At 37.1% G+C, this 15,116-nt stretch overlaps 1 protein-coding gene across 1 annotated transcript in view; it reads right to left on the bottom strand.

The window, feature by feature from the left end:
- The window catches only part of PRKCA (protein kinase C, alpha), a 155,464-nt gene that overhangs the window by 89,905 nt on the left and 50,443 nt on the right, over positions 1–15,116 (bottom strand). The window contains exon 3 of the mRNA XM_009323772.1: positions 7,290–7,372. Coding sequence (XP_009322047.1) covers positions 7,290–7,372 — 83 coding nt within the window. The remainder of the gene's footprint in view (positions 1–7,289; positions 7,373–15,116) is intronic.

Raw genomic sequence — 15,116 nt, 5'->3', positions numbered from 1 at the left:
CTGAATTATCTGGAACTGAACAGAAAAAGAAATGTGGTCAAGACGACTAAACCCTTCAGGACAGCCCAGTTATATTCATTTACTCCTACTAGGTGTAGAGGTATGACTCGAGGAAGAAGATCCTTCATATCATTTGTATCACAACCACAACTATCAAACTGAATAGTAAATGTGGACATAAGCATTGCTCCAAGCCTAAGGCCAAACCCAAGCTCACTGCTGTCATACTGGACTCCTGGACTCATTTACAAATGATAAATTTCCACTGGTCCCCCTGCATATGAATTTTTTAGGTTCAATCAAAATGAAAAGCATGATGGAGCCTTGCAGGACCTCATCTCGCCTCTCCCCTAGGTCTGATGAGGGCATAGATAATACCTACAGCACTGTTAGAGAAGTAAACCCCAAAACAAAAATCTTAATTTCTTCTTTTGGTAACCCATTGCAGCAGTTACCCATCGTCACACCTAAAAAACTTCACAGTTACGTAGTTAATTCTCCCTTGCCACAAGCTGCCTGTATGATATCTGGTTACAACTTAACAGACACAGAAAATATTCAAAGGTCACGCTTTAAAGACCTTTAACATTTTATTTCTTTTCTAAACTCCTCTCCAGAAGAGCTGCAGAATCCTACATAAAACATTTCACTAAAAAAAGGAATAATAATTTCTGACATATCCCTGCAGGAAATTCATCACCTTTGTATCAGAGGCGCACTGTTGGCCAGTACTGAGTTTATGACCCACTAAAAGACCTGCTTCATTTTCTTCTGCACTGGTGCCTTCACAATCAGTTCTCACTGATTTTTTTTTTCCCCCCCCTCTCAAGTGTGATTTTTTTTTTTTCATTTGTTTTATGAAATTGTATCTTAATACATGAAAAAAATTCTGAACCTAAATATTGTCCTCTAGTTCTTGTAAGCCCTCCCTACTGTCAACTGCAAATGGTGTAGCTATAAATTATTCCAATATCCAGGCCACTGATGAAAATACTCAACTCCTGCAGCATCCCACAGAACCTCACAGTTGTTCAAATTTAGACTGATTTTTCAAATGTGCTTAAGATAAAGCTCCCAAATAATTTCAATATCAAGAGGCTTATCGACTTTAAAATCTTTTCTATATATGTCACCTTCAACGTCCATGAGGTCAGTTACCCTGCCAAATGGGATGAGATGGCTTTGCTGTTTCATTTTGCATAAGCCCACATCTGTATCTTATCAATTCATTCTCTTCTAGGTGCTTAAATATTAAGAACTCACTGCAATTCTGAGGAGCAAAGTCAGATTTAATCTCCCCTGACTGTACAGTCACTTGCTCTCAGTTAGATTTTTTTCACTTTTTAATTTCTATTTATTTATTTTGCTCATAAACCTCCTTTGGATCCTATATTATTACAATCTGAAAGGAAAATAATGCTGATCCAGAGACGGTGATGTCTGAGTTCTTGTGCACTCAATATTAAGTTTTATAAACTCGTACTGAAAAAAATCAATAAAGTCAAACAGTATTTTAAGTTACTGGTGATTCTTTTTTTAATTCTGTGTGGCATGGAATTGGGAACATTTTAATAAATCACATGCAGTTTGGAAACACTTTCTGGTCACTACGTTCCATTAACAAATGGAACAAAGATTTAACTCTCAATTTTGAAGTATCCTTTTTGAAAGAAACTTGCCTGGTTATTCCTTAATATTAAACACATCTTAACAAAGCTAGTTACAGCAGCAGTCTATTTTTGGGGTTGCTCTTACATTTTTACAGTAATTTACTCAAGTTTTAAAGCATTTCATCAATGACTTAAAATAGTTTTTATGAACACCGAGCAATCTTCCAAAAACAAGTATCTGAATTGGAGATGATGCTTCATGTAACTTTAGAGTGTGACAGCAGCAGGAGCTGGTAAATTGTACTCAGTAGCATCACCATATAAGAGTCGGCCATGAAGAAAAGATGAATAATTTCTATTCAATCTACAGAGAGCCATTAGATAGCAGGAAAATAACTTCCTGAGTTGGTATTTTGCTAAGACACCAGAGCTCACACCCTGCCAAGTATTAAGGAAATGTAAAATTTTTTGATTGCGTGAATTCTTATTTCATCTGAAACAGGACTTTGTTTCCCCCGACACCATCATTTCAGTACTAGTCAAGGACAACCACTTTTTTCACAAGTATTGTTTTCCTTTTGGCACAAACACAGACCTTTCGACCTCACATTTCAGGTAGTCCGAGTAAAGCAAAAAGAGGGTGGTTTTAAGCTTTTGTCTCTTTTACACTCACCTTTGAGGCATTTAATTTTAAAGTAATAAAAATAATTTATTCCCTCTTTTACAGCAATAGAATACTGTAGCAAATAAAAACGTTACATGAGGAGACAATATTTGTAAACCACTATTTTTAGCATGATACAGACCACGGGACTTTTATGCAGCTGAGTAGTCAAATTTTATTAAATATTTAGCTATATGGCATGTAAGAAAGAAAGGCTAGGAAATAAGGAAAGACCTGTGGATAGTATAGTCTGAAATCTCTTTTGTTGCTTTAACTGTATTTAAATATCTAGAAATTAAAAAATAACTTTTGTTGCAACTGTTAAATATACTTAGAGAAAGTACTAAAATTGTCAGTGGAGCTCCCCCTTTCTGCAGGGGATTGCTGCAGCCAAAAAATGTTCCAAAGAGCTCTGACAATAACTACATGATAGAAATCTCTCTGTACGCGATGTATTTTTAAAGTACTTAAATTCTCTCTTTCAAAAGAGCATTATTTTAAAGATATACTTCGACCTCACCCGTTAGCCACAGGTAGACATTTAGCCTTCATGAAAGTCAGAATGAAGTTTCTAAAAATGATGGCTTTTCTCCGCTTTGGAGTCTTCCTAACCGACTAATAAACCCCACTGCTCAGGAACCCTCCATATCCCTGGAGGCATGTAGTGTGAATGCCATCCTATCTTGCCTCAAGACAAATCTATAAATAAGTCCTTGCCATCGTGTCCTAGATACCTCAGGCCTCAGCAGGGACGTTTGTGAACGCTTACCTGCAAGAGCTGCCTGCAAGCAACGCCTCCCTCGGCTGTTAAAGGCAGTTTTGTTTCTGAGTGGGAAATGTTTTGTATATTGAAGTGTTTTGCATTCTAACCTTGACTACGACCCATTGCAGGGCACCTATCTGGCTGTTAGACTTTGGATCCTCCTTATTAAGTAAAGCAAATTTAACCGATAATTATTCTAATGATGTATTTGTAAGGATAGCCTCATTTATGCTAAGAGGACAGTACATGATGATTTAAAATTGTTATACTATGTAATAAATAATATTACAATATATAATTATTATAATTTATAATTATTGCTCTAGAAATTTTCATTTTATTAATGACAACATTACTCTTACAATTAATGGAAAGGCTACATCATGCAAAGACACTGGAGAATGAGTATGCAAATTAATTGTGCACCTGCATGAAATAATTTAGAAAAGAACTTTTTAATATTTAAAAATCTGCTAAATATTATGATAAGCTTTATAGCACACTACGTTTCAGAATGAAGCTTGAACTAATTCGGATAGGAATAAGTTACTGAATTATAAAAGGGTAGACATTAATTTACTGAAATGTTTGATTATAAAGTATAACATTCTACAATCCTCTTTGTGTAATAGGACCCACTAATGTAGCACAATTTTAATAAAACTATTTATTTTCTGTTTGCTTTTAATCTTCAAAGTGTTTCTGAGATATCGCTTCTGTGTAAATATTGAAAATGATGATTTGGTAACCCAAATACTAAAACAAGGCATTAGGCTGATTTATTTAATCACCAAGGCCAAAAAAAACAAATCACAAAATGCAGTCAGCAATATTAAAGACTATTAACAACCTGCCACATAACAGATTCTATAACCACGAAGAGATTATCAATAAAATTAAATGGTCTCACACACAAACGTGTGTTCTCATTTATGAACTTTAGGAGAAAAACCCTGAAGGTCCCATGTTTTAAAAAAAAAAAAAAAATCAAGAACACTTTCAAGAGTCAAACCATTCATTATAGATACAGAAGACCTACTCATGAGTGTCACCACTAAAACTGTCAATCAACAATAACTTTCATTAACATCTTATATCACAACCAAGCACTAAGATAAAACTAGATTTAATTATTTTATTCTACTTGTGTTTTAGGACCGACCAAAGCAAATCAGCAATGTATTGCTTGTAGGTATGAACTATATTTAGAGAATGAGTGATTCAACACGTTGTTTAATTGTTTGGACTGTTGCTGAAATTCTGGCCCCTTTGATGCTCAGCAGGTATTTTACCATTGACATCAGTGAAGCTGCATTTCACCCAGCCTGACGGCTGCTGAAACAGCTACAGACACACGCATCAGGATGAATCTGGCACTAGTGCCTACCCCGGCTTATACCTGGTAGTGGTGACTTTACTCAGTTTGGTAATAACAGTCACTCACCTGAGATGTAAACTGTTGCCTAACAAACTGCAGGTAAGAGTTTCTAGGAAAGCAGGTCCCGTAGCAGACAGCACAGTGCAACGTCGGTACTGGCACTGCCCACGTACACAATACAGAAGGTGTATGGGGAATTACAGAATTCAGAGAATCACCCGAATGCCATCCAGTGGGATGCAAATGGGACGACTATACCTAAAGTCATCTGGACAGCAACAAAAAGTAGCAGCTACGGCTACTTTCTTTTAGAGACAGGAGATGGGGAGAGAGTAGGTGTTGCCATCTACCTTCTGCATGCTAGTTTAGTGACAAGAACACTCACCCGGACAGGGGAGACCTGGATTTTAGCCTTTCTGTAGCTCAAGGCACTTCAAATCCCCAACTTCCAAATTCCAAAATACCGCTTTAACTGTAACACTATATAGATAGACAGAGCCAATCTCCACACTTCCCTTCAAAGCTTAAAGAATTCAAGAACTTTCAGAAAAGGATATGAAGAATAATTTTGGTTTCTTGTTCCTGCCTTCATGATTCTTTTAATAGTAGAGTCTCCTTTGATAATATGCACTAAGGAACACTATGAGCAAAGCCAGACTGAGGACTGGCTTCCTTCCTGCGTTAGAGAGGCTCTGTGAATGCCTGTAAGCCTCTGCATTGGCTTCTAAGTGAGCGCTCTGACATCATTGTCAAAAGTCTCTTCCTCTGACTTCTGTCATAAAAATTGACTTCGGCTCAGTTAAGTGACTTTCTTCAAGAAAGCTGGGCTCTATGCTAAGTGGAAAGAGATGCTTTATGTACAGCCCTGAATAACTTTCAAAACTCCTGAGGAACGCATCGCGGCTTCACTGGCATTTCCTATGTCCTGGTCCCATTCAACATTCTTAAGGAACCTTTGGCAAGATCCATGCTCTTTGTACAGGTAATCAATGTAACTCCTCCGTGCTTGAACCCTGACTTCTTGAATCTTACTCCCTGGCTTGATCTATGGATGTCCTTAACTTCTGCTGGTTGCATCCATACATACCAGCGCCTTTAGCTTAGATACTCTGAACCTCACTGTTGGAGCAGTGCTCTTTTGGGGCATCACAGCTCTTAACTGGCAACAAGTAACCAGGACTGATGGAAGATGAAGAAAATTTGAGATGAGGAGCTAAGTGCAAAAGAGTGAATAGGAAGAAAAAGACAGCTGTAGATAGATACAAATGAAATAATGGAGCGTTTAATGAGTTACCAGAACTGAGTATGGAAAAAGATGGAAAGGTGAAAAGAAAGGCTGCAGTTACAATCATATTTTTAATATCATTCAGTTGATTTTAAGCAATGATATTTCAAGTACTGTGAAGCTTCTTCCGTTGTAAGCAGTTGCCAAAGTAGTAGTAACTGAAGCTAGGTGATCCCTGGGGAAAGGTACTGCTCAGGAGCAGACTCACGAGAGGGTCACTGCTCAGTAAGTGGGGAGGGGACAGGGGGAAAGTTAGGAAGAGAAGAGACGGACAGATGTGTTTCTGCCACCAACTTCAGTGTGCTGCCACAAGACTGTCAGATCTCACCCCCACCTAACTCTCTCTATGACCAGTGGAGAAAGACTAACCACAGGTATGACTGAGGTCACCTAAGATCTGGTTTGCTCTCTGGAAGTGACTATCTCTATCAGCTAAACAGGAGAAACTGAATAGGGTGACTACACTCCTAACTTCAGCATTTTTCTTAGGTACCTAAGTTTAGATTATGTGAAATATTTAAAAAATAAACTGTTTTTAAAATTCTCCTCATTGACAAGTTCTTTGACATTTCCGTGTATTTAAATTTAAAAATAAGAAAACTTTTTAACATCTCAAATTTTCCAAAACCCCTTGCAGCTTCTGCCCATATATTGTTCATTGATCTCATGGCTAGCATATTAAAACAATTCATGAGAAACTCATTAAAACCTAGCAAGAAAAGTCTTCTGGTGCATTTCATCAGAGGAGATAATAGCCTACAATCTAGAGCATGAATATGTTATAAGAAACAAAACAGAGCCATTCAGACAAAGAACACTTGGAATGTATTGTTCCCATAAGCAGATGTTAAATTACTTCACCGTAAAGTGGAATTTATAAAACCCGAAGAAATGTTATTTTTATGTGAACAAACAATATTGGTTTATTATTTCAGCAGGGTGACACAAAGTTCTTGTACATGTGTCTCACCATGTAGGCAGATGTGTTGGAAGTAAAAACTAGCTGTTGACCAAAAATGCTATGTGTACATAGAAGTATTGACAGAGCAAGATAGACTGGGTGTATCCTGACTGGTATACTAGCTCAAGCATGGATGTAATTGTTTCGAAAACCTATCTCAGATAAGCCAGCTGGCTCAAGATTAAACTGTCATCTCAATGGAGCTATAGATCCTTGTGTATAGACAGGACAAGGACCAGAGTCAACTCTGAAATTACACCTTGAGATAAGAGGGATAACAAAGAAAGCTCAGAAAAAGCCTCAGCCTTTCGTAGGAATTGTTGGTATCAAATACATCCAGCATAAAGCAAACAAAAATAAAAAGCTGACTTCATGCTTGGGTAAACACCTCAGGGCTGTCACATTCTGAGGGGTATTGATCTTGGTCACATGTTCACGGTTACTTTTCTTACCAAAAATAGATCTTTAAAGTCCATAAAATATTCACTTCAGAACTATTGAAACCACTAGGGCTACAATCATCTGTCATAAAGGGCCTACTGATATTGTTTGTAATGCATTCTCACAGTTAGGTGTAACAATATAAAACTATGTGTAAAAGCAACATATTAAATACCAATGTACTTACATCCGTGTCAGGTCCCTTGTCAGCCCCAGGACAAGAGAAGGTAACAAACTCATGGCATCTCTTATGAACCACAAAACAGCAAACTAGTAAGAAAAGGGAAACCAACAGTTAGAATGACATAGGGGTTTTGGGTTTTTTTTCTGTTGTAACAAATATAATTACAGAGGAAATAAAACTTATAGTCAAATATTTCACCTGTAAGTCGACGAAAGAAAGCAGAACCTAATGTTAAATAAAGACACACAAGAAAGGCAGACGTCAAGTAAACAATATAATTAAAGAGGAGATAAGCATGCACATTTAAAAATCAAAAGACTCTACACAATGATAATTTTTTAATGTTTAAGACAGTCCACAGCGTTAAAATATAGTGTGGGATGAACAATTCCATGAAGCCACATTTCCTGAATCTCAATCCGTGTCTGTAACAGGCACTGTCAATGTGCATTCAGGCAAGAGCAGGAGGCATAAATGAGGAACGTTAAGCTGGAATGAAACCCATCCTGGGGTATGGGATTTCTTCACCTGCATGCCTTGGTGAAGATGTCTACGAAGACCCAATGTCTTTCCTAGTTAACTACTTCTGTGAGAAGCCAAAGCTCTGAGTGAAGATTGTTGTAGAGAACAAAGTGTTCTCATATCACAGAATGGCAGGAGATAATGGGAAAAGAAAATTAGCTCCTGATTACAATATGACTCCCATTTAAAATTTATGAATGATCTGAAAGAACTTTTTCTTTGAGATAAGGAAAGCTTATTTTAATTTAATTAGGTCACATGACCAAGGCTATAGGTTGTGTCACACAGCATAGGTCATACATGTCCCCCCAAACCACACAAAAAGAAGAATTTGCTTCAGTGCGCTTACTTTGAGAAGCGGGTATTTTAGCTTTTCACCCTCACTACAGGTTCTTTCTTAATGTTGAGCTTAGTTCAGATATTTCAAAATTGGTCCACATTTCAACAAGACAGAACAATCTAGATTTGAGATTGTAAAAATCTTGAAATAAACACCATACCATCAAGCAATAAGTCGGGAGATTATAATGAAACAACTCAAAACTAATTCACAATTTCTTTACAGATAATACATTCCCCGAACACTTTAAATTTTGCATTTCCAACACCTAAAAATACACTATTTCAAAGGACACTTCTAAAGAATAAAATAGATTTCAATTGATTGGCAATTGCAAACACTGAATTTCCTCAACTTCAGCAGAAACCAAATTGTTACCTCAATTTTTCTAAACAGCTCATTCCACGAGGCATCTTTAACAGTTCTTTTTCCCATTTAAAATGTATATGAATTTCTTTCACCTAATGAAGAGAGCTGAAAAGATGTTATCAAATGCACCTTCATGTCATTGCAGCATACAAGGATGATTCCACCATAATGCCAGGCTGGCCTCATTTACATCCTTAAGTTCAGCCGTCTGGCTTTAAAGAAGTCTAATCACCCCCATATCTTTCTCCAGCTATTTTTCGTCATCATCCCATGCAGCAATTGTTTCCAATGGTTCTATTTCTGACATGGCATATGTTTATTCTTTGGGCAAATGGAGTAAAATGGGCTTTGCTCCACTGATTCCAGATAAGTGCTGCTGACTTCACATGAGCCAGAGTTCTGGCTCAATGTATGCTGCCCACTTGGTTGTCTAGTTTGTTAATCAATCTAAATCCCAATGAATCCTACAATTATCATTTTGATGGTTTGTTTCTACCAACTGAAAGACCACTAAGTGGCAATTACTATTAATATTACTTGCAGCTGAAAAATGTTTCACTTCCAGATTGTATTTTTGGTTCCAAACCTTCCACTCTTGAAGACAATAGCCTGATTTATGTTCGCAGGAGTAAATCACATGAAAAAAAAAAAATCTTGTTACATCCTTCAGAAAACAAAAAAGTTAACTAATTACTTTTGTATGTAGTGATCATACAGTTGCAAAATACAACATAATAATCTATGCAAAAGATCTGAGAAATATCTCTGGAAAGTTTGTAGAACTGAGGTGCTTTACCGATGCCTACCCTTCAAATTAGGATCTTAGACTGGCTACTCCAGCTCTGCCTTTATTCAGCAAGAGTGTACGTTACAAAAACTCTGCGTATTTTGTCATCTATTTGGGGCAATATTTATGAAATACCGTAATCACTTCCTATCTCCAAGTTGACAGCCTCTCATAGCGTGTTAAAGAATTCATTCAACTAGAGACAATGTCAACCTTGTTTTTAATATGGTATATCATAATTGTCAAGATAGATGCATAGGAAAAACAGTGCCGCTCTTTGCTACAGCCTCGTTCTATGGTTATGACCTTAAGCTACTGACTTCCGTGAAAACGATGCTAATCACACTACAACGGAAACTCCAGTACAGCTGCCAAAATAAGTAAGCCAGACAGCATTTGTCCTTTTGGACTTTAAGCTACACTTCAAAAAAAAGTCACTTATTAAGGCTTCAATTATTAATGTTGACTACTGAATTTAGAACCTTTCTGTTCAGTCTACTAATAGACTGACTGTTGCCTGCACCTCAACACCGACGGTCTCAATTCTTTTTCCTTGATCTCCCATTTGTATTTGTAATGGGTCACCTATCTCCAAAGAACTTGGTTCCCTAGTAAGCAATTCAAAAGCATCGGACCTATCTCACCTTTTGAGAATACTCAAATGAGAACCAAATAGTTTGACACAAAAATAAACAATGGAATAGGCAACTCTCACGGAATCATAAATCTAAAGGGAAAAGGATAAGGATGAACTAAAATCCCTTGTTAGCAGCCATCATTTCCATGCAGAAAATTTAACATCCAAATTTTCATTTTGAAATGCAGCCATTAGAGTGTATTTTAGCATTAGTTTTTAAAGTTTTCTTAATTTCACAAAGCAATACAGAGCTAGAGAATTCATGTAAAAATTTACTTAGTTCAGATAACATTTCGTTTGCACTTAGCTGCTTAAAATAACATGCCTTTTTTAGTAATAGAGATGAAAAATAACCTCTCACTTGTTACTTGTTTTGAAAAGATGTTAATAGCTTCACATCACTTATTGCAGCTGTTAAGAAGTCACATTATGTTCATCACCTTCTTGTAATGAAAGTTGTATTACACTCTTTTGCAGAGACTGCCAGGAAATTTGTTGCTTTACATTTTAACAAGAGTATAAGTAGAAGCGAGCTAGCACACATTATGCATAGCAGCTCGAGAGCAAGTGGTATCTCGAGGCTGACAGTTAAAATTAAAAAGAAAATTATTGAGGTATTTTTGTGTTTTGACAGTGTGATTTTGATCTGTGGTATATATAATATGGTTGTGAGCTTCCATCCTGTCCAGCTCTGGACTTGCTGGAGATAAATACTCTCTGAGCAACCCAGGGAGTGGGCGCGGGAGGGCACGGGGAGGAAGGGAGAGAACAAAACAGGCCTTGTGTTGCAAAAACAGACTAACTGCTAGTTGTTTGCTGGCATGCTGCATCTACCAGGCTGATCTCTCGCCCTCCATCCTCCCAGCAATGCTACAGAGAGCAGAAAACGTTAAATGGGTATCATGAAAACAAGGAAGAATGTGGTAAGGAGCACGCAATGCATTCTCAGAACAAGCAAGCAGAAGATGCAGTACATGATTTGTGGGATTTATGATACATAATGGAGGGCAATTCATTCTATCCAACACTTCTCTGTCAATGCACAGTACTGAGAAAAACATGTTGTTATTAATAAATATACATATATATTGTCATCAGTCACTTAGAGTTACAAGGCACTGCTGTAAATTTTAAACTGTTTCCTAAATTATGTGATGTGCGAAGATTAGCATGTTACATCGTCGGGTGATACTTACCTCCTAAAAAAAAATACTGTTACCAGTAGCTTTCCTATATGACACAGACTGGTGAGACAGAAATGAAATATTACAATAATAAATAATGGAAGCAATCTTCTCTATTAGATGATCTTATTATTTGATGGAGCATGTTCAAAGAAGGGCAATGAATCTGGTGAAGGGTCTAGAGCACAAGCCTGATGAGGAGCGGCTGAGGGAACTGGGGTTGTTCAGCCTGGAGAAAAGGAGGCTGAGGGGAGACCTTATTGCTCTCTACAACCACCTGAAAGGAGGTTGTAGCCAGGTGGGGGTCGGTCTCTTCTCCCAAGTAACAAGCGATAGGACAAGAGGAAACGGCCTCAAGTTGCACCAGGGGAAGTTTAGATTGGATATTAGGGAAAATTTCTTCACCGAAAGGGTTGTCGGGCATTGGAACAGGCTGCCCAGGGAAGGGGTTGAGTCACCATCCCTGGAGGTATTTAAAAGACGTGTCAATGTGGTACTTAGGGACATGGTTTAGTGGTGGCCTTGGCAGTGCTAGGTTAACGGTTGGACTTGATGATCTTAAAGGTCTTCTCCAAATTAAACAATTCTATGATTTTAGCTATAAAGGAGAAAAGCCATTGTTGAGCCCCAGTCACCCACACATCATTTAGCCATATGTCTGAAGAGCTCTACAGCCACAAGCATTCCAAAGAATTAGGGGTAAAAATATCAAGACAAAAGTCATATACTTTATAATTTGGAATTATTAGAAAAGTCCAACAGATTTAAAAAAATAAAATCACTTTTATACTCCCACTTTTGGAAGAAAAACAACAGGTTAGATGAGCCTTTCCAATAGACATGAATATCTCTACTAACCAGTATTTATTTATTCAGTAAAACAAATTAAGCTGCAAACCTAAAGGGCGGAGAGAATACATTTCTAAGAGAGTCTAACTGAACTGCCAGTTACCGTCTATAGAGAAATTAGGGAGGTTTTTTTTAAGTCATCTTTGACTCATTTTTGTAATTATCAAGACTATTCTCCCAACTTAAATGATAAATTTATAAAATCTTAACCACCTTAAAAATCGTGTATTATCTTCCCATCTAAACAAAATTCAAAGCTGTGGCTCCGCTGTTATGACATAATGAGTTGCCCAACAACAAGTATACATATTCTTGCCTACGTAATTTGTTTCTAGGTTTCAAGTATTGATTCTTCCAAAGGAAGTGGTAGAAGAGGGCTGGTTGGTAGCAATAGGGAAATTACCCTGCGTACACTCAGTATTTGTAGCCGGGTTTCTGCTTTTGGGTTTTGTTGTTGGGTTTTGAACACGAACTGATTCTGAACTGGGTTAAGGAGTTAAAACAGAACTATAATAAGTACAAAATTACTCTCAGTACACTAGAGAACTTTAAGGGCCTCTACAGCAGCTTGGAGCGCTGCATAATTTTTATGTTGCTGTTTCACATGCTTTGCATTTTCAGTGAGGCCACAGAATTTCCCCAAGGGGCCCGTATTACTGGCTGACTTGTGTTTTCTGCGCAACACCAAGCAATGAATGAATTTGTCACATGGCATGCACTAGTTCATTCTAAGATTAAATATAGCAATTACATTGAACGGAAACAGGGTACTACTTCAAAATAGACAAATCATTTAAATACCAGCTACATTTGTTATTTAAATACGCGGTACTGTTTAAATAAATTTACTAGGAATAGATTAAACTCAGGAACGGAATATTTCCAGAGCAAGAAGAGTAACAATTAAGAAACAGGATTTAGCAACACTTGTCTTTCTCCTTTTCTGAATATGTTATGATTATAACTTGTAAAAAAATAATGCAAATCCCTTTTATATTAAATATAAACAAGGCTGTAGATTATAAAACAAACACAAGTCAGAAGAAACACTACCTTTAAATGTTATTAGCATACTGAATCCACAGGGAATTTTTAAAAATTACATTCCCCTAACTTTTTCAAGTTATATAATTTATAACACATCAGCTAGTTTTTCTGCCAATGTTTTACGCCATCTCGAAGAGAGTGCTATCTCAAGAGAGTACCCAGGCTAACGCTTACAACTGCTATATGCAACCTTTCCACTTGGCATTTACAACACCTTTCTCACTAAAACAGCCTACAGCCCAGCGAGATACAGTCTGTTCCAGGATAACATAGTTAAGAAAAACAACCGTCTCTCCCCATCACCTTAACCTGTTACTAAGCTTCTTAAAGCTCTTTTGTAAGACCACTAGGTCACACAGCACCTTTACAGCACTAATCTGTGTAGTGCTACACACTGCCTGCTTCACAGATTATCTTTATTTTCATTGCAGTTTCTGCAAACCTCAAACTACCTTCCCCAAGCAGCATCAAAAACCTACCTTGAAGTCAAAGTATACAGACTACCTGAAATCAATATTGATAAATTAGGGCCGATTCCTACTTCTAAGCTCCAAGTCTACCAGCCAATAATTGGTTTGCCTATTCTCAGTTTCATACACCTGACCTTGCCGCACAGATTTTCTTTTTCAATTTTGTCAAGTTCAATTAGGCTAATTAAGTAGGGGGGAGGACAGAAGTAAGATCTCTACTACATATTTTTAAAAATTTAAGAGAAAGTAATGGTTAACTGCAACAATATCTTATTTATGCGAGAGGATTATACAGATCATCTGGACAGTCTTAACTACTCAGGTCATTAACTCCTTTACACTAAGTATAAAACAGATGGATGTCACCGGTAAGCTGGCTATGCAAGATCTACAACAGCATGCAAATACAGTCTGTATGCCTGGCAGAGAATGCATATACATTTTCATTTACCCAGACAACTTCAGCAGACCTGGTAGTACAGTGGGATAAAATTATAAATACATACCTGCAGCTATATATATAGCACATTTTTAAAGCAGTTTGGATTTAGTAAGATACCTGACATAATATATTCAGATTTGTCTGAATACTACGTTCAGACACATACTATACCAGATTAATCATTTCTGCCTTCCATTACAGGGAAAAGAAGGTACATGATATTGGTTTTTTCCCCTAAAACTGTAGCACAATGTTTGCAAAACTGAGAAAGAATTTCAAAATATTAAAGTATTTAATGTAATATAAAGTATTCAACACTATTTCAACCTACTTGTTAATGATGTACTTTTTAAAAGATAGAGATCACCATTTCTATGTAAAGTCCTTGCTAAAATTTCACAAAGCTATTAATCTCTCTCCTTTGAGGTGTCCCATTTTATAAATGAATAATAACCCAGAAGTCATCTATCAAAACCGGTGCTGGAATAGCTATTTCAAGAACTTGTAACAACAAAAAAAGATGACCCACTATCACAGACTTTTTATATCACTTCTGTAGTAGGAACTCACTTTAGTTTAAAAATCTGCTGATCTTAACATGTTGTATGCCAGCAACAAAGACACTCTGGGTGCCTGCTACGATCTGCTTTGTAGCCGCGTACAAGCACATCAGCAAGGAACAGCACGGCTCTTTCAATTAAAGAACTCACACAATATGAAAGCCCACAAATGTTTCTTGTGAACACCAAACATCAGTTGTTCAGATTTTTCAACTAATTCAGCAATGACCCTAATTGCGGAAATGGGATGTCTTAAATAAAGCAGCTACCTTCAGTTTTATATATTACCTAACGCAAAAATAAAGGGCTGAGAAAGCAAGCAGTAGGAAGCAGCACAGGCTGTACATCTTTTCAGACTGTATGAAACGACAGGATACAAGATGAAACCAATCTCCAGAACGCAGCTGTTGGGTTTTATTTTGTTTTGTAATACAGCTGGAATCCTGGACGCCAAAAGAAAGCAAAGAGCTTTTGGAAAAATCATGGTAGCTGCCTCTACCAATGCTACAAGACAGTCTCATTGAATCCCAGACACATCATCTAGCATGAAAAGAAGGTGGTCCTCAATAAGTAAAGCCTTCACTAAAACTAAGAGCAATCGCAATGGCTTTGCTCTTACAAGC

This window comes from Pygoscelis adeliae, unplaced genomic scaffold (genome assembly GCF_000699105.1).
Source record: "Pygoscelis adeliae isolate BGI_AS28 unplaced genomic scaffold, ASM69910v1 Scaffold75, whole genome shotgun sequence".
In the NCBI taxonomy this organism is placed as follows: domain Eukaryota; kingdom Metazoa; phylum Chordata; class Aves; order Sphenisciformes; family Spheniscidae; genus Pygoscelis; species Pygoscelis adeliae.
The sequence above is the reverse complement of the archived record's forward strand: the minus strand, read 5'-3'. Positions and strand labels throughout refer to the sequence as shown.